The sequence below is a fragment of the Perca fluviatilis genome, chromosome 24, assembly GCF_010015445.1.
Source record: "Perca fluviatilis chromosome 24, GENO_Pfluv_1.0, whole genome shotgun sequence".
NCBI lineage: Eukaryota > Metazoa > Chordata > Actinopteri > Perciformes > Percidae > Perca > Perca fluviatilis.
Genome location: NC_053135.1, coordinates 13,996,924 through 14,022,019, shown reverse-complemented (window position 1 = coordinate 14,022,019; position 25,096 = coordinate 13,996,924). Strand labels below are relative to the sequence as shown.

At 41.4% G+C, this 25,096-nt stretch overlaps 2 protein-coding genes across 2 annotated transcripts in view; both read left to right on the top strand.

Annotated features, from left to right (window-relative positions):
- gtf3c3 (general transcription factor IIIC, polypeptide 3) overlaps positions 1 to 11,755 on the top strand; it is a 77,218-nt gene extending 65,463 nt beyond the window's left edge. Inside the window, exons 12-17 of the mRNA XM_039793131.1 lie at positions 5,131 to 5,356; positions 5,950 to 6,004; positions 6,203 to 6,338; positions 10,734 to 10,858; positions 10,948 to 11,100; positions 11,363 to 11,755. Coding sequence (XP_039649065.1) covers positions 5,131 to 5,356; positions 5,950 to 6,004; positions 6,203 to 6,338; positions 10,734 to 10,858; positions 10,948 to 11,100; positions 11,363 to 11,485 — 818 coding nt within the window. The 3' untranslated portion in view covers positions 11,486 to 11,755. The remainder of the gene's footprint in view (positions 1 to 5,130; positions 5,357 to 5,949; positions 6,005 to 6,202; positions 6,339 to 10,733; positions 10,859 to 10,947; positions 11,101 to 11,362) is intronic.
- A 1,841-nt stretch (positions 11,756 to 13,596) lies between these two features.
- Positions 13,597 to 25,096, top strand: part of hecw2b (HECT, C2 and WW domain containing E3 ubiquitin protein ligase 2b) — a 210,992-nt gene continuing 199,492 nt past the window's right edge. The window contains exon 1 of the mRNA XM_039792539.1: positions 13,597 to 13,725. The gene's annotated coding sequence lies outside the window, so the exon portion shown is untranslated. The remainder of the gene's footprint in view (positions 13,726 to 25,096) is intronic.

Sequence of the window (25,096 nt, the reverse complement as noted above, 5' to 3'; positions counted from 1 at the left end):
GTACTCGGGCCTGGTGCCCGATATCTGGCGTTTGACTATTTTAGAAAAATAAATACATTAAAAAGTCCACATGGGATTTGTTTTGATGCGCTTGATTTAACCAATCATCGAACTTCCACCTACCAATGAAACTAGTTCTAGCCAATCAGGTGCAAAGTAGGGCGGGTCTTTGCCGAAATGTGAGAGTGCGGTGCCGGTGTGGTCTCCGTGGTAACGTGGCTAAAAAAAAAATGGAGGCAAAGTTTATCAAACTTGGAGCATGTAGATACAGCTTTAGTTGAGAAAGTAGTTAAAAACAAATGGCGCTGGGCATGAATAGAGGACAAGAGGAAAAGGGTGGAGACGGGAAGCCGTTTAGTACTTGGTGCCTCAAATTGAGGGAGCCGGGTGCTTGTTTCTGCAGCGCATGTTCAAGGAAGATACTGTACGGCAGCAGCGGTAAGAAAGTGCTTGCTAGTCACAAAGCTTCGGTCCGTGCACTCTGTCATACGAGTAAGTTACCGCTACCACTGCGACTGCGCCTTCACTGACCGACCGTGATACAAACAATATGTGTGTGCACGTTCATAGCGGAACGTGATTTGTCATTAACGATGGCCACTGTGTAAAAGCTATCCGAAGCCCAAACTGCCTTGACAAAGCTGTCTGTTTGGAATCAGCATGGCAGTTATTTAAACATAACAGCCTTGTCCCAGAGTTTAGACATCTAGCTATATGAAAAGCTAAACAATGTGACATTTTTAATAAATGTAAATAAAGCAGCTAATATCAACATGGACAAAATCATGAATGTACTAATTTGCTTTTTTGATGATGACCTGGCCAAAGTAACAACACAACATCTAGAAAGTTTTGTTTTCACAATGAATCATTGTAGGATGATATTATTGCAATATGTAAATCTACATTGACTCTTAATTTAACATATGGTTGGAAGAAGTAAAAATTGATCCAAAACTTTTTAGTTTTGAAAAATTATGACTTTTATTATTGTGTAATGTCAGAAGGACTTTAACTGTTTTGCCAGTCAAATTCACTTTAATGAGTGCATATTGAAATATTACACTGTGATTGGGAATATGTTCAATGCAGCTTGCTGATTTGACTTTTGGTGGTTGGGCTGCTTCCTTGGGGCGGCTGTAGCTCAGGAGGTAAGTGCAGTTGTCGACCAATCGGAAGGTTGCTGGATCTAATCCGGGCCCGGCAGTCCAATGTCGAAGTCTTCTTGGGCCCCTAAGTCTAGAAAAGCGGCATATACTGTAAATGCAGTACATTTGCATCCTTCTGTTGGCCCAGAAAGGGTTTTAATCCGCGAATTGCCGCTTGCGGCTATATTTATTATTTGTCGTCTTCCGCCACAGCTCAAAGTGCCGTGAGCTGCAATGAGCTAAAAACACCAAACTTGGCCCAATGATTTGCATTCAGTTGCCAAGAACTATGAGCCCAACCGTCCACATGGTGGCGCTAGAATTAACAATCAAAAAAGCGATTTTGGAAAGGAAATGCCCCTCATGCCGTAAGTCCGATTGACTTAAAAATTCTCACACACATGCAGCTCAATGTGCTCTACAGAAAAGCCTAAAATGTATAGGACAATTTTGATCCTATCATCACCAAAATTGCTTTGCAGCCTTGTGGGACTGAGATACACATTTCTACTATAAATAAGCAAGATTGGTTAAAAAAAAGAAGAAAAAAAAGATGGTCGCCATCAATTAATTTATTTCACCAAGTGCGGAGCTTAGCAGTAAATTGCAGTGACATCTCTGGCATGGAAAGACTGGTGGGGCACAATAAACTGTATGGGCAGCATCTGACTCATCAATAAAACTACACACAAACCTACATGCTCAATGAATCCAAACAAAATGCACCTCGTACATGAAATCACGGAGACAGGGATATGAGTGACATCACATCATCAAGAAGGTATTGGATCTTACATAACTGGTATAGCATCGCATTACAAATTCAAAATTATCAAGCAGTGGGCTACAGGATCATTACGGTCTGCAACTGTTACTAGTAACGCATCCAAAGCAACATTTCAGAGCAGGAAATCCATTGCTTTCCGTGGTTTAACCTATAGCCAAATTAAAACGCCCTGTAATAATGCAAAAATAGACTCCCCAGTGACATTTAGGGTTGGGTACCTTTTGCATCTGAACCAATACCACTACCGATTCCGGTACCTGGAATTCGGTTCCGGTACCCAACGGTACTTTTTTCGGTACTTTCCCTCTGCAATTACAAAAAAATTATTTGTAAAAATAATTCCAAACCTATTTACTTAGAACATTGTTATTTATTTAGAATATTTTACACTGACAGAAATTAAACAAAAACAAAATAAAACCTCTCCCTCTCTCCTCCCTAACCTGTCCCTACAACCTATTAAATTGAATAATTATTCTACTTTTATTCTTGTATTTGTATATTATTCTGTTTTAGCCTGTTTTATTTTCATCATGACTGTTTTTAATTGCTCTGTTTGAATTGCCTTGTTGCTGAAAGGTGCTGTAGAAGTAAAGTTGCCTTGCCTTACATCCTCAGCCTGTCAATCAGTCCCCAGGACACAGAAACCACCGTTGTGCCCACTCGTGTCAGAGGAAGTGTAACGTCAACAGCACCGCAAGCGCTTTCGGCCCGCCATTAATATCATTTTGCAGCAAACGCTGTCTGCGTGAAGGTTTTAAAAACCACACTTGAAACCACTTTATCGGCATTGCCATGACTCTCTGGGCCTAATTTACTAACACTAGCGCAGTTTGCACTGCGTCTGTTTATGCGAGTTCGGTAATAGCGCACGCTATGCTTCCACATTTTGCGTAGTATTTATCAACCCTGACACCCATCAGGCAATCAGCGTCTTTCTCCGCCCACTATACCGTAAATTGCGCTGTAGCAAAGCGGTACTTGTGCTATGATATGGCTGAGTGCAGACTGCGATATTCCCACTGCTGATGCTATGACTGTTTGAAATGATCCTGATGCCAATATTTGTAATGTAGCGAGGAGTTTAACAACTGCTGGAATGGGATGTGAACGCTGAGTCGGAGATTCAATTTCATCTTTGATTTCTTCCAGTAACTCTAATATTGCATGGCTGCTTGATCTGTGACGCTAAATGATGTTGTGTTCACTGACAAAGTGTGATTCTTCTGTTAAAAATATTTTCAGCCTCGCCTATGTCTTCGTCTTGCTCAAATTACTGTTGCCAATTCACCAGCGGCATAAAGGTCTACAAGGAAACTTGATTGCGGCTGGTTTGGACCTGCTTTTAAGAGGCGGAGAATTTCCCCCGCAGAATAGGCGCGTCTTACTGACAGTCTTTGTAAATACCACGGAATATATAATTAGGTGCACTTTGCGCTTATCCTCCCACCTTTTTGGGTGGAACTCCCACTTTCCCCACGACCCTCCCACGAACGCATATTGAAAGCGCAACTTGTCTCTTCTCGCTCATGTGGCAGACAATCTGCGATTTTACCCAAGTGCGCCCTGTTTGTAAATAGCCCGCATCGGTTACGTCCGTCTTTTTCGACCAATTAGCGCCTGGAAACAGGCGCAAACGGCTTGATAAATCTAGCCCTCTGTGACTTCAACAAACCTGCAGAGGCCACGTAGTTTGCTCCGTCTGCACCTCTGCGCTCGTGTGTGTGTCGGACCTCTGCTCTCTGTCAACATGCAGAGAGAACAGATAAGCTTGCGCTTACTCTCAGGTACCGAAATTTGGCACCGTTTGACTTTACGTGAACCAATACTCGGTAGTACCGACGTGATTCGGTCGGTACCGGTAAAAGTACCAGGTTCGGTACCCAACCCTAGTTGATAGCATTGCGAGTGCATTTAACTTCTGTTGCAAGGTACTAAATTTAACTTTTAATACATTTTCAACTTGATTCATATTGCTTCGCTGTATTTGGCTTGCTATGCGTAGTAGCTAACAAACCAACATAACTGACAGTTGTGCTAGCTATTAGCTGGCTGGCAATGCCCATACTACATAAATTACGTTTCAAAAACGTCTTGACGTAGGTCATTCTATTATGTGTTATTGGCTAAGGGCCCAACAAATTCGTGCCCCACAGCTTATTATTGAAAGCGCGTTGAACATGCACAATGTTTTCATCGGCTCACTTGATTAATGAATGCTGGGGGGCCGGCCCCATGCTCACCAAATGAACAATGCTAGAAGTAGCAGACTACTGACCTTAGGTAGATCGCCCATAGGAAGATATTTGGAATGTATTGGACAGCGCTACCTTGTTATAAGTAATAAAACTAGCAACAGTGTTAGTTATAAGAATATACATATTAAATTCTATATTATTAGTTACTTTGAATTATTGATCATGTCAACTGCTCCACAGCCCCTAATGTAAAGATGTAACTGGTAAATTGGCCATAATGGTTTTGACCAATCATCATTACATTTGATATATACGTACCACAAAACCTGGTGGACAGAATTTCAACATAATTAATACACATGGTCTTGGGGCGAAAAATTAACCAGGATCTGAAGTGTCATATTGATTGGTGTATGTGGGCGTGGCCTATTTAGCATTTATAAAGACCGAAATCCGTTCAATGTTGCCTGCGGCTTTGAGTTTTGGCGATTGGGCTGCTTCCTAAAGCAGCTATTGCTTAGGTGGTAAAGCTTTTGCCTAACAATCAGAAGGTTGGCAGCTCAATCCCAGGCCCTGCAGTCTGATCTCAAAGTGTATTAATGTGAGTGAAAGGGGCCTGTAATGAGTAAAAGTGCATTGATTAGTCCTTAAGACTAGAAAAGCGCTATATAAATGCAGCCAATTTACATCTTTCTGTTGACCAAGAAAGGGTTCGAACCCTTGAATTTCAGCTTGTGGCTATATTTCTTTTTTTAGTGCTGCCTTTTATATTCAATTCAATTTTCAATTTGTTAAATAAAATAATGTTGGAAATGATTTCCTTTCATTTGTTTTAAATTCAACAAGCAATTTCTTGTATTTTAGCAGAATACTGAAAGCAACAGAAATGCAGAACGAAATTAAACCATGTTATCACATATTTTCCTCATATTGTGCAGCCCTAATTACAATTCATACGGATGCTATACTAATGGCATAATCTCATCCCTGTGCCCAGGTAAAACCAACGTTCTGTCAAAAGAAGACTGGTGGCAGCTGTTGGTGAGCTGTGTGCTGACACTATGTGAGGTGCGGCGTTTTGAGGAGGCCGAGCTCCTAGTAGAGTCCGCCATGGAGTTCTTCTCCTTCTACGACAACAAGCCCAAGAGGAAGGAGATGGAGTTCTTTGGCCTGTCCGCCACCATCCTCGACCACAACTACTACAAGGCCTACAATTACATTAGGTAGACTTGTGTATAGTCTCGCTTTGCCAGACCTTCCTCCACATCACTGCGGAGGAGGGTCTGGCTAATCCACACCGCATTCTGGGATGGGAGAAAATCATGTTGTGGTTTATTGGCATTTCTTTAAACCAACCACAATTGTCATGGGCAGCGCTAAGCACCGGGAAAAGCCAGGGTGCAGCTGCAAAATAGCCTCTGGAAGGAACTTCTTTTGGTGGAACGTGTACGTTCAAAAGTTGTTTTAGTCGTGCAACAGAAAACTCAGATTGGACAGATAGTCTAGCTAGCTGTCTCGATTTGTCCTGCAGAGATCTGAGGAGCAGTTAACCATAGTCCTCATAAATCGACTAGAGTTTAAAATTCCAACACAAACAAAACGGAAGGTAACGGACATCCGTCTGAAAAGAGTGAAATCCGGCAGAATTTCCATCGGCAACGGAGCAATCCTGGAAGTGGAACGTCGTGGATATAGACTAACTCATGTACAACTCAGTTAGGCAGTGAATCAATTGTTCACTTGTATGCTTCTTTTTATGTCAGTTGTTGAAAAGTAAAATATAAATTGTCTTCTGTCTGTTTTTCTCTTTCAACAGATTGATGCTGATGGAAAATGTGGGTCTGCCTCAGCTTTGGAATATATTTAACCAGGTTTGCCTATGTCCCTGTGTGCAAAAATCTATCTTTTCATAAAGTGATAAAGAAAACACCCTCCTAGCATGCATTATACCACATTAAAGCTGTAAAGACCAACAATCTGTTACAAAAATACCAAATAGTGTTTAAACGCTGTTCCTGTGTCTGTTCTTGTGGACGTATACAAATGAGATGTTTTTTTATTTCCCTCAGCTGACAATAACCTCCCAACACCAGCGTCACCATCGGTTCTGTCTACGTCTGCTGTTAAAACATCCTGATAACCATGCCTTGTGTGTCCTGTGCGGACACAACGCCATGGTGTCAGGGAGCTTCAAACATGCTCTGGGTAACAAACATACCTGTTCTGCAGGTTTTATACAATTAAGTACAAAATGGTTTGAAAAGACCCGTTTCAGCATTTTTCTCATGTTTAGGTTTGCTCGTTGCTCTGACAACACAGCTTCATATTGCATGTTTTTCTGAATTGCAGCCATATTACAATGGAAAAAAGGTTTTTACCTTTAGTTCAATTCAATTTATTAAATCATAACAAGAGTTATCTCAAGACACTTTACAGATAGAGTAGGTCTAGACCACAATCTATAATTTACAAAGCCCCAACAATTCTAGTTCATAGTCTGCAACCATGATCTTGGTGCCATCCTAATCCAAGGAAATATGCTGGGTGAAAAAAACATAAGGACTCCGGGGAGTAAACTCCCCAGAGCTGGGTTAATAACAAGCATTTCTGGGACAATGATGCACACAAATGGAAAGAGAGAAGAGAGATCAGCGCAGTGTGTCAAAGGAAGGAAGGAAGTCCCCTGGCAGTCTAGAACTATAACAGCATAACTAAGAGAGTCAGGTTAAGGAGAGGAGCCTGGTCGGGCTAGACCTCTCCCCAGCACCATGACTTCCGTTTTGTTTGAGTTTAACATCAAAAAATTGTAGGTCATCCAGGATTTTATATCTTTAATGCATGCTTGAAGTTTAGCTAACTGACTGGTTTCGTCTGGCTTGATTGACAAGTATAATTGTGTGTCATCCGCATAACAGTGAAAGTTAACGGACTGTTTCCTAATAATATTGCCTAGAGGAAGCATATATAAGGAGAATAGAATTGGTCCAAGCACTGAGCCTTGTGGAACGTCATGGCTAACTTTAGCGTACTTGGAGGATTTATCGTTAACAGCAGCACTAAGATCTAATAAGACAAGTATGGAGACAAGTCCTTTGTCAGCAGCAGTTACAAGGTTGTTAGTAATTTTCACCAGTGCCGTCTCTTTGCTATGATGCTTTCTAAATCCTGACTGAAAGTCCTCAAATAAATTATCGCTATGTAGAAAATCACATAACTGATTAGCAACTACCTTCTCAAGGATCTTGGAGAGAAAGGGAAGGTTAGATATAGGTCTATAGTTGGCTAAGACTTCAGGATTGAGGGTGGGTTTTTTCACAGCTACTTTAAATGACTGCGGTACATAACCTGTTAATAAAGACATATTGATCATATCTAGTAATGAAGTGTTAACCATGGGTAACACTTCTTTAAGTAGCCTCATTGGGATGGGGTCTAAGAGACAGGTAGATGGCTTAGCTGAAGATACTTTTAACATTAATTGTTGAAGGTCTATAAAATAAAAGCAGTCTAAGTATATGTCAGGTCTTGTCGTTCTTTCTAGTAGTCCTGCGTTTAAAGGTGAACCGTTAGAAGTTGAGGGCAAAAGGTGATGAATTTTATCTCTAATTGTTTTAATTTTATCATTAAAGAAGCTCATGAAGTCGTTGCTACTCAGAGCTATAGGAATACATGGCTCATTGGAGCTGTGACTCTCCGACTACGTTTACAAGCTGTCAATTTTCGGGTTATGGTCGGGTTAAGGTCACTATTCGGGTTTCTGAAACATTCGGAATAACCCGTTTACATGCGTGAGCAGAGAGAGTTACTCCTACATGGAATTTGTAATCAATTGGCAATATCCCGACGTAAATGGCGACGCACGGTTAGCGTCTGGACGTAGCCTACGGACAACCTTAAGACGCAATAACTTTTGGGTCACCTTCTTATAAATCTCACTATCTCGGTACTTTCTGCCGTCAACAAAAGACATTATATTCATTCATTTTCACCACACTAATAAAGAAATTGGTTTCCTCCTCGCTCCAAAAGTGTGGTGCTGTGCTGCGTCTCGCCATGTTTACCTCTACTTCTTGTTTACTTCCGGTATACTGCGCGCAGGTTTTCTGCATTGACATATAACTATATTATTATAGTATATAATTATTATTATAACTATGTTTTCTGGCGCATACAAGAGGTTCCTCTACTCAAAAGACCAAGATTCCTTGCGAATAGAACATGCGCAGAACACAAATCAATGTTCCTTTTGATGGGTATATGCCGATACGCGTTTACATGACCAAAATTTCGGGTTAGAAAAGGGGTAACCCAGGTAGTATATTCGGGTTTTTAAAAACCGGAATATGAGCATATTCGGGTTTTTGCCGGTGTTTACATGGCCGTGCGCGACCGGGTTATTGCTAATATTCCGGTTTTTAACGGGTTATTGGCTGCATGTAAACGTAGTCTCTGTCAGCCTGGCTACTTGGGTTGTTCTTATTTTCCTATATTAGTGATGAGTAAGATCCGGCATTTCTGAGGGCCTTCCTATAGGTTTTCAGACTGTCTTTTGCCAATCTAAACGAGATTCTTCCAGTTTGGTGGAACGCCATTTACTTTCAAGTTTTCGCGAGATTTGTTTTAATTTTACGAGTTTGGGAGTTATACCAAGGTGTTAGTTTCCTTTGCTTCATCATCTTCTTGAGGGGAGCAACAGTCATGAGTCTAAAGTCCGTAGGCAAGCCGTAGCACCTACAATAAGTACTTTGTCTGATTTAAGGACTACACATGATAAAAACTCTGAGAATTCAGATAAAAATTCAGAGTAAGCACCTGGACCTCGGTAAATAACAACAAATATAATTGGCTGTATGTTTTCTGTGTTGGATGTTGAAGATTAAGAACAAGGCTTTCAAACGATTTATAATTTAGTTTAGGTTCAGGATTAATTAACAGGCTTGAGTCAAAGATGGCTGCAACTCCCCCTCCTAGGGCTGAGCCTCTAGGAATTTGAGTATTATTACGACTGGGAGGAGTGGCTTCATTTAGACTAACATATTCTTCATGGCCCAGCCAGGTTTCGGTTAGACAGAATAGATCAATTTGATTATCTGATATAAAATCAATTACCAATATTGCTTTAGAAGACAGAGATCTAATATTTAATAGTCCAAATCTAATTTTCCTATTCTGTTCTATCATTGCAGTGGTTGTTTTAATTCCAATTAGGTTGTTAAGTATAGCCCCTCTTTTGTTTACCTTTTGATTTAACCGATCTGAGTCGGGGGACAGACACCGTGGTTATTAGACTATGAGTGGGCAACTGCTCCAACGGAAGCACAGAGGAGCGCATTGCACTGCACCTCTGATTACTACTATCAAACTTGGGTTGTCAGGTTTATGACCGATAATAGACTCGGTCAGATTTTTTCATCTCTCTTAATCAGACCAGGCTTTCCCCAGAAAGCCCTCCAGTTACTCACATAAACCACATTAGCTGGGCACCATTCCGACAACCACCGGTTGAAGGATGACGTGGCTGTACATTTCATCACTGATCAGGTTTGGCAGGGGTCCAGAGAAAACCACTGAGTCCGACATTGTCTTTGCATATGCACAAAGTGACTTAACATTAATTTTAGTGATCTCCGATTTACGTAATCGGTTATCATTACCACCTACATGAAGTATGATCTTACTGTATTTACTGTTATTTTTAGCCGGCAGCTTTAGATGGGATTCTTCATCGCCCACTCTGGTCCCAGGGATGCACACGACCGCAGCCGCTGGAGCTGCCAGCCTCACCTATCGCAGTATAGAGCTCCCAATAACCATAGTTGGCTTCTCAGCGGCTGTATCAATGTGTGGGGAGAAACTGTTAGAAAGGCGAAGCGACCGCAGCCATGTGCACCCCCTGGTTTAGAACTAACGCTACGCTTCCCTCGGACAGTCACCCACTTGCCCGGCTGCTCAGGGTCTGCCGGGGGACTGCTAACAGAAGCTACAGTATGTTGGCCCGCACCAGCTACGGAAGCATGCGATTTTGATTCCATGGTGCGGAGCCGTGCCACTAACTCACTAAGCCTCGTCTCCAGAGCAGCAAATAAACTACATTTATTACATGTATCATTATTACTAAAGGAGGCAGAGGAATAGCTAAACATTTGACACACAGAGCAAGAGAGTGATTGATTTCTGAATGAAGTTTCTCAAAAAACGCTTAGAATTGCTACCATGACTAAAAATAAACTAAAATTCTTTCATTATTTCTCTTAAAAATTATGAGAAATATTTGTTCAATATTTTTTTAGTTTTTAAGTACAATTTTATACAGTCCTTTTTATCTACATGTCCATTCTCATAGCCCCATAAGATAATATGCAGTTATACATTTCCTTGCCATAACTAAAAGACAATTCAGAAAAAATTAAGTTCTACAATCTTGAGATCTCCAAAACATTGTTAATAAAATGAAAAATGTTTTTTTGCAGATTGTCCACAATTCGTGCAGCAGGCTCCCATTAGTTCCTGCCTCATTTTAACCAGTAATTTCAACATTAAGAATTATTTCTCTATAATTTCCCATTAGTATTCAAATTAACACATTTTGTGTGTCTTTAGGCCAGTATGTTCAGGCCTTCCAGACTCACCCCAACAACCCACTCCACAGCCTCTGTGTGGGTCTCACCTTCTTCCACATGGCATCTCAGAAGTATGTTGCCAAACGACATACACTGGTGCTGCAGGTACAGTGTTTGTTTGTCATACTCCCTCTTCTAGCTTTATATTTGCATACCCTACTCTTTTCTTCTTAAATATAAGTGTGTGTTTTCAGGGTTTCTCCTTTCTGTGGCGGTATGTGGAGCTCCGTGGAGAGTGTCAAGAGAGCATGTACAACCTGGGCAGAGCGCTGCACCAGATGGGTCTCACACATTTGGCCATACATTACTACCAGAAGGCACTTACATTGCCTGCTCAGAAACTGGAGGTGTGTATACATACAATATCACCCAACCATTTCAACCATGTTTGGGTGCTCAGACTGCTGTATCATAGTGGCTCAATTTAGAAAATATCCCTCACTTGTATTCAGGACATTGATGAATGGATCTACATTCACAATTGTTTTTCTCACCAGTTTTGGTGCACAGACAATTTTCTAGTAGACCTCAATATTGCAGCCTTACAAGATTGTTTCCTATTTTTGTCTATCTCTCTCTTCATCCTTTCACCACTGGTCCTCCCTTCAGGGTATCCCTGATGATCAGGTGGATCTGAGGAGGGAGATTGCCTTCAACATCTCTCTCATCTACCAGGCCAGCGGAAACATGGAGATGGCCCGTCAGCTTATCAGTTCACACTGCATTGTTTGAAATGCACACAAATGACTAAATAGCTATACAATGGTTTTTGATTTTGATTTTTGAGAACCCCTGCAAAGTACTGTACCTTGTAAAAAATATGAGGACTAAAAATGATGAATTAAAAAACACATAAATGTTATGTTAGATATGATGTTAGAATAGATGTATATATTAAAGGTCCCATGGCATGAAAATTTCACTTTGAGGTTTTTTAACATTAATATGAGTTCCCCCAGCCTGCCTATGGTCCCCAATTGGCTTGAAATGGTGATAGGTGTAAACCGAGCCCTGGGTATCCTGCTCTGCCTTTGAGAAAATGAAAGCTCAGATGAGCTGTTCTGGAATCTTGCTTGTTATGAGGTCATAACAAGCAAGGTTACCTCCCCTTTCTCTGCTTTGCCCGCCCAGAGAATTGGGGCCACCCATGAGAGAGAGACATCATGGCTTTCAAACGAGAAAAGTGTCAGTTGGTCAAGGCCACACCCCCACTCTCCACCTTGCCCCGCCCTCTCTCCTCCTCAATAGCTCCAGACACAGAAATGGCATGTTCTGAGGAAAGCTCATTGTGGGACTGGCTCTAGTGGCTGTAATTCTGCACCAAGGCTGAATTTCGGGAAAGAGACTTCAGATACAGTATTAGGGGACCACTAAGGTCTATATAAAAGCATCCAAAGAGTACCATGTCATGGGACCTTTAATAAATACTGAAATAATATTTTCGTTCAAAAATGTTCAGTCAAAGTCTCAGATGTATATATATTGTTTATATATTTTTAAATCATAAAAATTACCATGATGTTGCTTTGGTCATGTTCTGTTGTGATTATTCTTTTTCTTTTAACAGTAATGTGACAAAAGATGGAGGGACAGACTTTTTCTTTTTTTTCAGGGATTAAGGCATTCTGTTTATTTGTCAAATCCCTTCATCTCCTATCCTAACCGTCTGCTTCCATTATGTTTCTTCTTTCTCTTATGGGTCACTGCACTCGCTGTAGGCCAGGGGTGGGACAGGCCGGCTGGTGGAACGGGGGTGGGGCTTTGCTTGTAAGCCCTATTTCCCAGTCACTGAATAATGTTAGTAATATTATTAAAAAATACAGTATAGGAACTTAGTAAACTACATTTGCCTACTGAATCATAAAACAATCAGAACACTATTTCACAGTTTATCATTTTTTTAAGCCCAGTATAATACTGTAACAATCATATATCTCTGTCTGGATTAAGAGCACATGTGGTACAGTTTAGTAATTTACAATAAACTGGGAAAATACTGTAAAAAGTATCACATTCTATATTCAAATTTGTTGACCACTTGAGATGGATCATCTTGTTTTTGAGAAAATGTAATTTCTAATATCGCTTTAAAATATCCATATGAATTTATGATTTTGCTGTTGTATTTACACCCCCTGGTGTACCCAATATTATCTTTGTATTAATCACATGGTAAGTATGCTCTCTTCTGGTTAGTCAATGGTGAGTTTATATTTCTCTCATGATATCACAGTACATAATAATATAGTAACTGTCAATCTGTGTCCTGTCCAGAGTCTCTCCAGATAACCGAGAAGAGATTTGTCACCAAGTTACAAGTGCCTCTGCAGAAAGTAGTAGATCATATGGGCTCCTTAAAACTTAAAAAAACAAAAAGATTTTGACCATTTTACACTGTTCATCTGTAAAATGGTAATATGCAAATAAGGGAAAAAAAGTTGTTTAGTTTGCACCTTGGTCAGTGAAGGCACTGTGTCTAGCGACCCGTGATTTACAAAGGGGTGGTTCAGTTATTTTGATTATGAGCTTCGACAGTACTGTCCACTAACACAAACAAGGCCTGGCTTTTTTAAAAAAAGTTCCTATCCTAACCAGCATAAAACGGAAATATGTTGTTAGAATCGGAATGCGGTTGGTTTTAGTCATGGATGTGTTTTATTTCCTTTAACCATGGGAGCATAAGCAAATAAAGTGTGTGAAGCAGCGGAAATGGGGAGGCGGATGTGAAGAGGTCCAGCCAAATAAATAAGATATGAACGCGTCTTACGCATCCTGGCGGAGAAGTAAACGACGCTGTGGAGAGAAATAGGTAGCAACTATGATTTAAAAACGGGAATAATAAACAAACCTTTTCATTTCACTTTTACCGGAGGCTGTATTACCGAGGGTCAGCGGTGCTGCGCCCGGGCTCTGGAGCACCGGAGCCGGTTTGGAAGCCGAGGAAGGATCGGCGGTGCCCGGGCCGCATGGAGGTAAGCAACTTCTTCGGTATTTTTTTTTGCATGCAGGTGTGGTTGTAAACAACGTTAAATCGCCGTAGCAAAGGTAAGTGAGGTGTCTGAGATGTATAGCCTGGTAGACAGATATTGGTTATTAACGTTAGGGGTTACTATGATGTGGATCTGGCAGCCTAATGTTGCCATCAAGCCATTAACTGCGATTTCTACACGCAAATGTATTTCATCATTTTTTTTTTTCACTCATCAATCTGTAGGCTATTTATCTGTAAAGGGCTGCCTCCGACTGGGCTAGTATTGTGAGGTGATGAAGTCATGCTTTGATGTGTTACATGGCGAGCACGCGAGCAACAGTGACAAAGGCCTAATAGAAACAACAACAAAGCCAAACTGGTGATGCTGGATAAGATTAATGCAGGAGGAATATCATTTATGTATCATTCAGTAGAATTTGAAGTAGAATCTCTAGAACTCCATCAATACATGCTGCACCTTGGCATTGTACTCGAATACAAGGGACATTCTCAAGTGTATTAAGCCTATTTTGACTACTACTGACTTGATATTTGATACCTCATTCATTATCAATGCATCCTGCCTTTATAAAAAATAATAGAAGAAGCTTCCGTGCCTGAAAATTTAAGCCAATGCGGAATGCCTTAAATCTGCATTCTAGCTATTTTCCAGCATGGGGCGACTCCACTGGTTGCAAAAAGAAGTCTGTTTCTATAGAAGTTTATGGGAAAATATACCCTATTTCTCACTGTATTTGTTACCTTAATACACATTTATGTAATGAGTTAATGGCCTCAATCGCTAGCTTTAAGTCTTCTTCAGTACAGTATAATGTTCATTTTGTAAATTATGGTCCCATTTATTTTGAAATGGATGATAAAGCAGGTGCAAGATGGCACAAACGGGATGTTCTTCTCATCATCTCATTTGATCAATCCAATACATGATAGGGCTGCCAAACCTACCAAAAAGTACGTTCAAATGTTCCTAAAAAAAACACATTGGTTCGATCTATTGGAACATTTATTTTTGCACATTATGTCCAACAGGGTTAATGTGCAACGAGATACATAACTACATGTTATATTTATTTCAACATAAACATCTTATTATGCTTTTCTGTATTTTCTGTCATATTTACAATGTTATGTCGGATTTTAATGTTAAACGTGGCCAAAACAAATAATGAGGTAAATGTATTTTAGACAAATCCTTGTGAGCTAAAACGTTCAGATTTTCAACTGTTCTGTTCTGAACGCTGCAGTTTCAACAGTTTTAACACTTCCCGAACTTCTCTGATTGGTCATCTGCTGCAGGTGGGCAGGACTGGAGTTTTTTTTTTTTTTTAGCTACATGCTAATGGCAGTAAAATATGTCATCTTGGCTGCCATTGTTGTTAAATTCTCCCCAATTACGGGTCACGTTACTCCTGAAACATTTTGGTTATGTAGCATTTGGTTTAAAAGCCTTAATCTGTGATTTTTGACTGTAGTGCTGCTCTACTCTATTAGTATTCACTGGTAACTATAGTAGCTAAATCCTAATGGCAATAAATTATGTCATCTTGGCTGCCAATATTGTTAAATTCTCCCCAATTTCGGGTCATGTTACTGCTGGGACATGTCTGGTTCTATAGTTTTTGGTTTAGAAGCCTTTATTTGTGATTTTTCACGGTACAAAGTGCCGCTATATACTCCGTTGCAGTAGCTCCAGCTGCTACTAGTGAAACAAAACTGGAGCGCAGCCAAGATACCAGGAAACACACTGGCCAATCAGAGCAAACTGGGCTTTCTCAGGAGGGGGACTTAAAGAGACAGGTGATCCAGCAGCGTTTCGTACAGCGGGTGAATATACAGTAGGTGCAGCAGCCATGGGCAGTATAAAAAACATTAAAGCATGTAAACATGTTCTAGTGGAATCACAAAAATACAAGTATGAACCTGAAAATGCTATAGCCTATAATAGTTAAAATATCTACATACCTACACATTACAATGAAGCTAATAAAAATGTCTTATATTGTACAACTTTATTTAAAGACCATAGAGCTCTCTTCCTCTCTCCCTCTGCTAGTTGGTGCTAGACTGAGAACTGAGCCCCCTACCAAGCAAGCTATATAATTAGACAGCCGGCCAGCCGGCCGGCCACTGAATTAGTAAAATCTAACAACTTAATGTTTCATTCATACACTCTTATCACAGCATAAGAATTCACATTGCTATCACCAGATGAGTAACAACTTTGTTCGGCTCATTTTCTGTTACCAGTGTAGCAGGAAAGCACTGTCGTTGGACTTAAGGTGTCTACACACCAACCAGACGGCCGACCCTCGGCAGAAAAGCCAGTCGAGATTATCAGTCTCCCCGTGTTGGTCCAAAAAGTGCCACAGAACACCCCAAAAAGACGAGAGGAGACGAGATGTAATACATCTCTATAACAGCAGGCGGCGATAATCTGTATTGTTGCCCAAGAAATGAAAACCGGCAGCTGATTGGACGAACGCGTCACATGGGTTTGTTTTCTTCGGAAATTCAAAGCCAGACTGTCATGGCGGCCGTTCAGAATACAATCTCATATTGTACTAAAATAGCTCACTGAAACATGTTTCTGAGAACATTTTAAGCGACAAATAGGCCATGCAGTTGCTGAATCTGTCTTCATTTCAGCTCAACAAAGGTCAGTTTAAAAGATTTTCGTCAGATTTTGAGAGACTCTAGTCACCTCATTCCACTCCCCATTTCCGGGTGAGTCCCGACTGCCCTGCAGGCGACTGAACATGTCAGGACGGCCAAAATGAAGGCCGACAGCCCCCCAGACTGACGACGGCACGGGACACACCAAACAGATTTGCGTCACTGACCTCGCCAGACTGTCTAACGGCCGATAATCGTCTAAGTGTGTCCCGGCTATTAGCGAGCAACCTAACTATCCAGCCAGCCGGTTGCTCGGTCCCTCCATTTCCCCTCCGCAGGAGACCAGTTTTTACGCTATATAAGAAATTATTGCCACCGCTGCATCAGCATCTTATGAAATGTCATAAAGTTGTAATTACACGACTCGGCAGGGCTGTCTGCTCCATGAACTCAAGCGAACGGTCATCTGCTTTCTCTCCCCTTTGCCCCATAGCCCATGATGACAATGTTATTTATTATCATATTTTGGCACAATGTTTAGTAATTACATGATGAAAAGATCTGCTGGCTGATTTTGACTGTTTATTGCATGTATTAAAGCAACGGTCTGTTTATCCCGTTTCCATTTTTGAATTATGATTAATAGATTACCGTCGTCTACCAATTGGAAGGTCGGTGGTTTGAATCTATGTTGAAGTGTCCTTTGGGCAAGACACTGAACCCTGAATGGCTCCCTATGCTGCGCCATCTGTGAGTAAATGTGTTTGATGACTAGGTGCCGCCTTGTATGGCAGCCTTGGCCACCAGTGTACGAATATCCGTTTACTATGTAAAAGCGCTCTTGTAGTCGTTAAGATAGAAAAGCGCTATATAAATGCAGTCCATTTACATGACATACGATTTAGTGATCGATGGATCTTCAAGCGCTTAAAAAAATGTAATGCATTATGCAAACTGAGAATATTGTATTTCATCACTTGGAGAATAAAGTCAGCAGCACTAAAACCCTTATTCAGTCTAACCTCTAATCAAATGTTCCATTATCATGTGGGCTACAGTCGGCAGGTACATTTTTGTTTTCTCACAAACATATTCCCCCATTTCTGGTGGTGGCCTGGTGGGCTGGCTCATCTGGCATTAGCCTGAATTGCCAGTATGAGCCTATCTTGAATCTGGTCTGCAGTTGGTGGAGCACTGTCGTGTCTGCCACATTGGATTGAGCACTTTGGTCTGTACAAGGTCAGAAGTACAAGAATGCACCGAAACACAAACACACAGACAAACTGGCACAGAGGAACGTGTTGGGGACAGGAAGCTGTTGCCTCTGATTGGACTGCCTCATTGTTTTCCAATCACGCTACAGCTATTTCAGGACTCTGTGTGTGCTAGTATATTAGTGTGGTCCTATCTCAGAAGTCTCTTCCAGATTTATACTAGTAAAAGTAGTTTTGTTTCAAAACGCCATTCAAACATGAAAATTGTAGTAGTGTGGATGTAGCCTCAATCGTCTCTTATGACCCATTAGTGTGTGGTGTCTGTATCTGCAGAGAACCTGCTTTTGCCTCTATTTAGAGTTCAAACTCAGAAGGGGTAGAACCCTATTGTTTTTGCTCTGGTTTATTAGGGTTCAAACCCTGAAGGGGTAGAACCAGTGGCGGATGCAGAACGTGACAGATGGGTGGGCCTGGATTAAGTCTAGGTGGGCCTGAATCTAGGCCAGTGTTTCTCAAAGGGGACGGTACCGCCCCCAATCTTCCGGGCAGTTCAGAGCTTGTGTTTGGTGTTTTAAAACTTTCTAGTGGAAGCGAGATGCAGTGATGTTAGTGTTTATTGTATGGGACTCTCACACCTCCACAAAACGCAGCGCTATGTGCGTTTCTCCAAACGTTTTTTTTTCTGCTATTTACTCGCAAGACAGGCGATAGTAAACCTCTTCTAAGCAATACAAAAAGGCTCTCACTAACTTTCAAAGGTTGTAAATTTAATTCCAGTCAGAAGTAAATCCTGCTTTCACACCATGATAAGTGACAGCTTGTTTTCCGTTGGAACTATTTGATTATAGATTTAGATTTGAATGAAAAATAGATTTGAATGAAAAATTGCTTGCACGTTTTTTTTTTTTTTATACCTGGGAAATTAATAAATAAGTTGTTTGTCATTCGATTCAATGATATGATTTAGATTATTTTTGATAACAATAGTAGGCTAATAGTAGGTAAAAAGGCATAATATTAGGGCTTAATCATTAATATTCTGGGCAATTAGCCTACATCTTATTTGATGAATCCAGGAAATTATACTAGAGCAGAACAGTTGCCTGATTAAGCATTAAAAACTGTTCACAGGGCTTAAATGGAATTCATTATAGAGCAGGCCTATAGATTAATTCCCGGTCTACATTTCCTACGGAAAACCTAGGAGTTTTGGTGCAGAGTTTTGAAATTCATGTATCACCATCCACCCCCAACCCCCACCGTCCCAAATGTCTCATCACCACCCACTTCACCAAAATTAATTACATTATAGCCTATCCAGAAGCACCACTAAAGGGACATCACATCACACATTAGGTTAGAAAATATATTTCAGCATATAAGGTATGTCACAGATGAATAGATGTTTGTCCAAAGTGTTCCGAGGGCTATTTCTCCACCTCATCTTCTGCGCTTGAGTCGTGCGTAAAACACAAGGAATGCGTAGGCGGACAGATTGCGCTTCTTCCCGGCTCAGTTAACCACGACACAATTAGAAAGCACGTAGCTCTGACAAAAAAAACAACAAAACAGCACCATTTAAGTGCACATTTAAAGGAATGAAATGTTAACTGCTGTCAGGCCACGGCGGGCCTACATGTAGGCTAAAGAAAATCATGGCCTACCATACCCGGCTACACAAGGCGGAGTCGCCTGGCTTTTGAATTAAAGATGCTGATTATCTCGTCATAATCTAGTGTTTCTGTCAGTTCTCTTTCGAAAGACAGCAGGGTCAAATTGTTCAAGCGTTCAGTCACCATTGCGGAGAAAACACTGCAGGACATCATGGGTAGTGTGATGAGGGCCCTTAACAGAAAGTTCATCCCGGGGAAAATATCAGCAGCGCAGGCATCCAACAATTCAATTAGTGAAGGCATTTTCCCTTTGTCAGCTTTGCCCTTGATGAATTGGGTAAAAAGGCAAATTCCAAGCTATACAAGCTGCATGGAGATTTTAGCAGTTCTTGTGTGCCAAAAGTGGTGGATCCTGGGATGAGGGCAGCTGAAGCTTGCATTATTCCATAGGTGTCGTCTTTAAATCGGCTGTTCAATTCAGCCATCTGGTTGTCCAGAATGCAGTTCCAGAGTGCCTTCAGATCACCATTATTCTTGATAGCGGATGTTTTTCCCAATGTTGTGGTGACAATAGACTGAACTTTGCAGGCAGCTTGCGCTTACGAGACATTATCACATCCCAGCATGCTGCTATCTCGTATTTATCCATCAACTCCTCCGTCAATCTGAGCGCTTTGTCAAAGTCACCATCTGAATCATCTTGAAAAATGGCAAGGGTGGCTTTCAATCTTTCAATTAAGGAGATGCAGTCTGTCACGCAGATTGCTGGACTTTGCAGCCCCTTTGTGGCAAAATTGCTGCACTGAAACAACTTGCAAAACACAACAAGCATAACAATTAACTTTTTTGTTTGCATTTGTTGTAATAGGTTATCTGCATCTAGTTTGGTCTGTCCGCTTGTCTCTGAATACTCAGCAAGACTTTATGAACAGATCCAGATTTGGAGGTCCACCTGGTTTCACATGACCTTTCCAGTTCCTTGCATGGGCGTTCTGGATGCATTTCCTTCTGAAGCTCCACAAAACGAGTGTGCCTCTGGGTCCCAGTGAAGAAGTTGTGTATCTGATTGATGACAGTGAAAAAAGTACTGACGTGTCCAGATGATTCCGCAGCAGCACAAAGCACTAAATTCATTCCTCTGTGATATTCCTTGAGCAGACAGGTCAGCTGTTTTTACAAAGACCAGCGCTCATTCTTTGATTGTCCCACTATGGATAAATCGAACACAGACAGTAACTAGCTCGCGTTTTGAAACATCTTTAAACTCATCTGCAAGTATGGCAAAATGTGTGGGCCTTGGCTGTTCTTGTATCTCACTTTTTATCTTCCTGAGTAGAAGTGAAGCGGCAGCCTCAAGCAGCTCGTCCTGAATGTGGTGGGACATGAGTGTGGCATTTCGTGTCTGTTTTTTATTTCTGGATCATACTTCGATATGAACTTGAATATCTCCAAAAAATTCCCCTTGTTTAACGCTTCCCATGTTTCCCGGTGCCCTCTAGGGGTATCTCCATTTTGGCACACTGCATGACAGCATCCAGCACAACTTTTGACGTGCTGTCGATTAGGGCTGCAACAACGAATCGATAAAATCGATAAAATCGATAAAATCGATAAAATTCGATTATTAAAAAAGTTGCCAACGAATTTCATTATCGATTCGTTGTGTCGCGCAAAAGTTACGGCACTCAGTCACGGATATAAAAAAATTTAGTTGAGTGCAGCGCGGAGCAGCGCGGAGCGAAAGAAAAGAAAAAAGAGCAGAGCGGGTTTGAGGTAATACGGAGAGAGACCGGAGAGACCCGTAACATTGTTCTGAAACACATGGCGGAGGCAGATAAATCAGTATGACTTAAGTCATCCAAGGTGTGGGAGCACTTCACACAAAATAAATTGAAAACGTGTTAATTGCAAGATAAGCAAAAGCGACACGGCATGGCACGGGCACACCACGGTGATGATTCAGCCCCTAAAACGTAAACATGTTGGAGTCCTTGATGAGGAGGAAGGGAGTTCAACAGCAGGGTAAAGTCACCACACAATCCTACTTCTGTTCCGTTTTGAAGTGAGGAACGTATCGTCCGTCCAGTAGCTCTTCTGGTGCTGCTGTGCTGTTTACTCGTTATCCAGCTGACTAGCATGACAAGCTAGCGTTAGCTCGTTAATAACAGTAGTAAAGCAAGACTAAAGCTACTGTTTTATTAACTCGCCTTTTTTGTCCCATTCATTTTTTTTAATCTGTTGTCATGTATATATTCTGTGCTTTGTCCCATATCGGTTATTGTTTTGTGTGTGTTGTATAAATGAACTTAACTTGCACTTACTACAATGATGGTAATAATTTAATGAATAAGCTGTGTGTGTGTGTGTGTGTGTGTGTGTGTGTGTGTGTGTGTGTGTGTGTGTGTGTGTGTGTGTGTGTGTGTGTGTGTGTGTGTCTTGTCTGTATCTGCTCTTTGGGTTACTTACCTTTACACAACTATTAACTAAAACAACAAGTATGTATGTAAGTATGTATTGAGTTGATGTAAATTAATGCTTTTTTTTTTATCCGATTCATCGATTAATCGAAAAAATAATCGACAGATTAATCGATTATTAAAATAATCGTTAGTTGCAGCCCGACTGTTCAATGAACGAAATGGAATCTCATGCATCTGATTTAATACAGTACCGCTGCCTTGGTGCGCATGACTTTGTTTGTAGGAGAGTAATTTTACAAGTGCAGAAGCATGCACCTTGCTGGCCTGATGCTTCTCACAGACCTGCCTGATACGTTTCCAATTTTTTAAACTCTTCTTAGTAAAAGTTTTTTTTTTTTTAAAAAACCAGTTTACAAAAAAACCCAAAATTCTAGTTTTTCGACTGGCTATATTCAATCCAGTTGAACCTTTCATACCACTTGGCGTTGACGCTTCTATATTTCCCATCAATTAAGGTACTCGGGAATGCCTGTAGCAAAATCAAGCCATGACACTTCTAGCTAGTGAACATTACTGTTGTTCACGCCCGATTGCAATAGTGCTACATTGATGTTGCATTGACCAATGAAAACCGGTGCATACATACTGTAATAGACGTGCCAGGCAAGAAAGCTTGTCAGGCGTAGCAACAGTAACTAGGGAGGGCGGGGCTTAGCAAAGGGTCGGGCGGGACAGCTGTCAATGTGGAATGAAAACACACAAACACACTAAACTTTGAATTTCTGATTGGCCAGCAGCTGTCAATGTGGGTGGGCCCAGGCCCGTCCAGGCCCACCCGCAGCTCCGTGCCTGGGTAGAACCATATTGTTTTTGCTGCCATGATGGAGTTTTTGCTAATATGCATAATACCACTGAACGTACAGTACAGGCCAAAAGTTTGGACACACCTTCTCATTTAATGCTTTTTTTTTATTTTCATGACTATTTACATTGTAGATTCTCACTGAAGGCATCAAAACTATGAATGAACACATATGGAATTATGTACTTAACAAAAAAGTGTGAAATAACTGAAAACATGTCTTATATTTTAGATTCCTCAAAGTAGCCACCCTTTGCTTTTTTGATAGCGCTGCAAACCCTTGGTGTTCTCTCAATGAGCTTCATGAGGTAGTCACCTGAAATGGTTTTCACTTCACAGGTGTGCCTTGTCAGGGTTAATTAGTGGAATTTTTTCCCTTATTAATGGGGTTGGGACCATCAGTTGTGTTGTGCAGAAGTCAGGCTGATACACAGCCGACAGCCCTATTGGACTACTGTTAGAATTCATATTATGGCAAGAACCAATCAGCTAAGTAAAGAGAAACGAGTGGCCATCATTACTTTAACAAATGAAGGTCAGTCAGTCCGGAAAATTGCGAAACTTTGAATGTGTCCCCAAATGCAGTCGCAAAAACCATCAAGCGCTACAAGGAAACTGGCTCACATGAGGACCGCCCCAGGAAAGGAAGACCAAGAGTCACCTCTGCTGCTGAGGATAAGTTCATCCGAGTCACCAGCCTCAGAAATCGCAAGTTAACAGCAGCTCAGATTAGAGACCAGATGAATGCCACACAGAGTTCTAGCAGCAGACACATCTCTAGAACAACTGTTAAGAGAAGACTGTGCGAATCAGGCCTTCATGGTTAAATAGCTGCTAGGAAACCACTGCTAAGGAGAGGCAACAAGCAGAAGAGATTTGTTTGGGCCAAGAAACTCAAGGAATGGACATTAGACCAGTGGAAATCTGTGCTTTGGTCTGATGAGTCCAAATTGGAGATCTTTGGTTCCAACCGCCGTCTTTTTTTGCGTTTAGTTGGACCATCATTTATTTTTCAACAGGACAATGACCCCAAACACACCTCCAGGCTATTTGACCAAGAAGGAGAGTGCTGGAGTGTTGCGCCAGACCTGGCCTCCACAGTCACCGTACCTGAACCCAGTCGAGATGGTTTGGGCTGAGCTGGACCGCAGAGTGAAGGCAAAAGGGCCAACAAGTGCTAAGCTTCTCTGGGAACTCCTTCAAGACTGTTGGAAAACCATTTCAGGTGACTACCTCTTGAAGCTCATCAAGAGAATGCCAAGAGTGTGCAAAGCCGTAATCAGAGCAAAGGGTGGCTACTTTGAAGAAACTAGAATATAAGACATGTTTTCAGTTATTTCACACTTTTTTGTTAAGTACATAATTCCACGTGTTTATTCATAGTTTTGATGGCAATGACTGGAAATGATGTGCATTCGGTTCCCAAGAAATGTGAGCCCAGTTGGCCACATGGTGGCGCTACAGATAAAAAAAACGATTTTAGACCTTTGTCAATTTTGATCCTATCAACACCAAAATTTGTATTGCTGCCTTGTGGGACTGATATACACATTTCTACTATAAATGAGCAAGATTGGTAAAGAAACATTGCCGCCATCAGTTAAAGAATTTCTCCAAGGGCGGAGCTTAGCAGTAAATTATCCATAATTCTAATAATATTAATAATAAAATGAGTTGTCCATTTGTTTTATTATGTCTGTTTAAGTTTATCTTGTAAAGTTCGTGTGATACTATATCCTGTCCTGCATCGGGTGATATCCTATCTAACCGTCAATTTCCACTGGATCCGGAACATCTCCGGAACGTTGACTGTGTCATTAGGTTTCCATTAAAGTCAATGTGTGTATTTCCACAGACTGCGGAACGTCTGCGTCCCTACTCCGTCCCAGTTCCGTCAGTCCGCAGCCCTCCGGAGCAGATACGCAGAGCTTCTATTTTTGACAGACGACGGAGAGCTCCGCAGCAATTCAGCACACGGCAAATAGTGCGGGACAGGAAGTCGAGCACAGAAACAAAATAAATATCCAGTTAATTTTCAAAATAAAATACACAGTGCTCACGGCGGATCATATTTCCTTGAACTACACCTTGAAAACACAGCACAGAGTTGTTTCCCCTCTACTCCTCTGGATGGAAACTAACGGTTGTTGGTTTTGTGGTTCTATTCTAAGTGAATTCGCGAGTCCTCGTGACTACAGCTGTCAGTCATGGCCGCAGTCGTTCCGCAAGAAATCCGGACCTGGTGGGTATTGACGGACGGCGGATCACGCAGCAGACACGCAGCGGAGCCGGTCCGAAGCCATTATGCATGCTGTGGAAATGAGGAGTTAGCCTGACAAGCCCACATCAAGATGTCGGGTTTGGGAACTCACCATTGGCAGGGCTCAATCCGAGGGGCGGGATAAACGGTTGTCTTTCAAATTCCCTCTGCACGCTACAACCAAGCAGAGCAACGAAGAAGATAGCGGAGCTAGTTGATACCAAAGGGGTAAGTGAGCGTCTGGAATGTGTAGCTCCTATGGTGCCATTTTGATGCTAACAAGAGATCACCCGCCGTTAGCATTCCATTGACTGCCATTCATTTTGACGTCACTTTGACAGCGAATATCTTTACATCTGAAGCTGATTT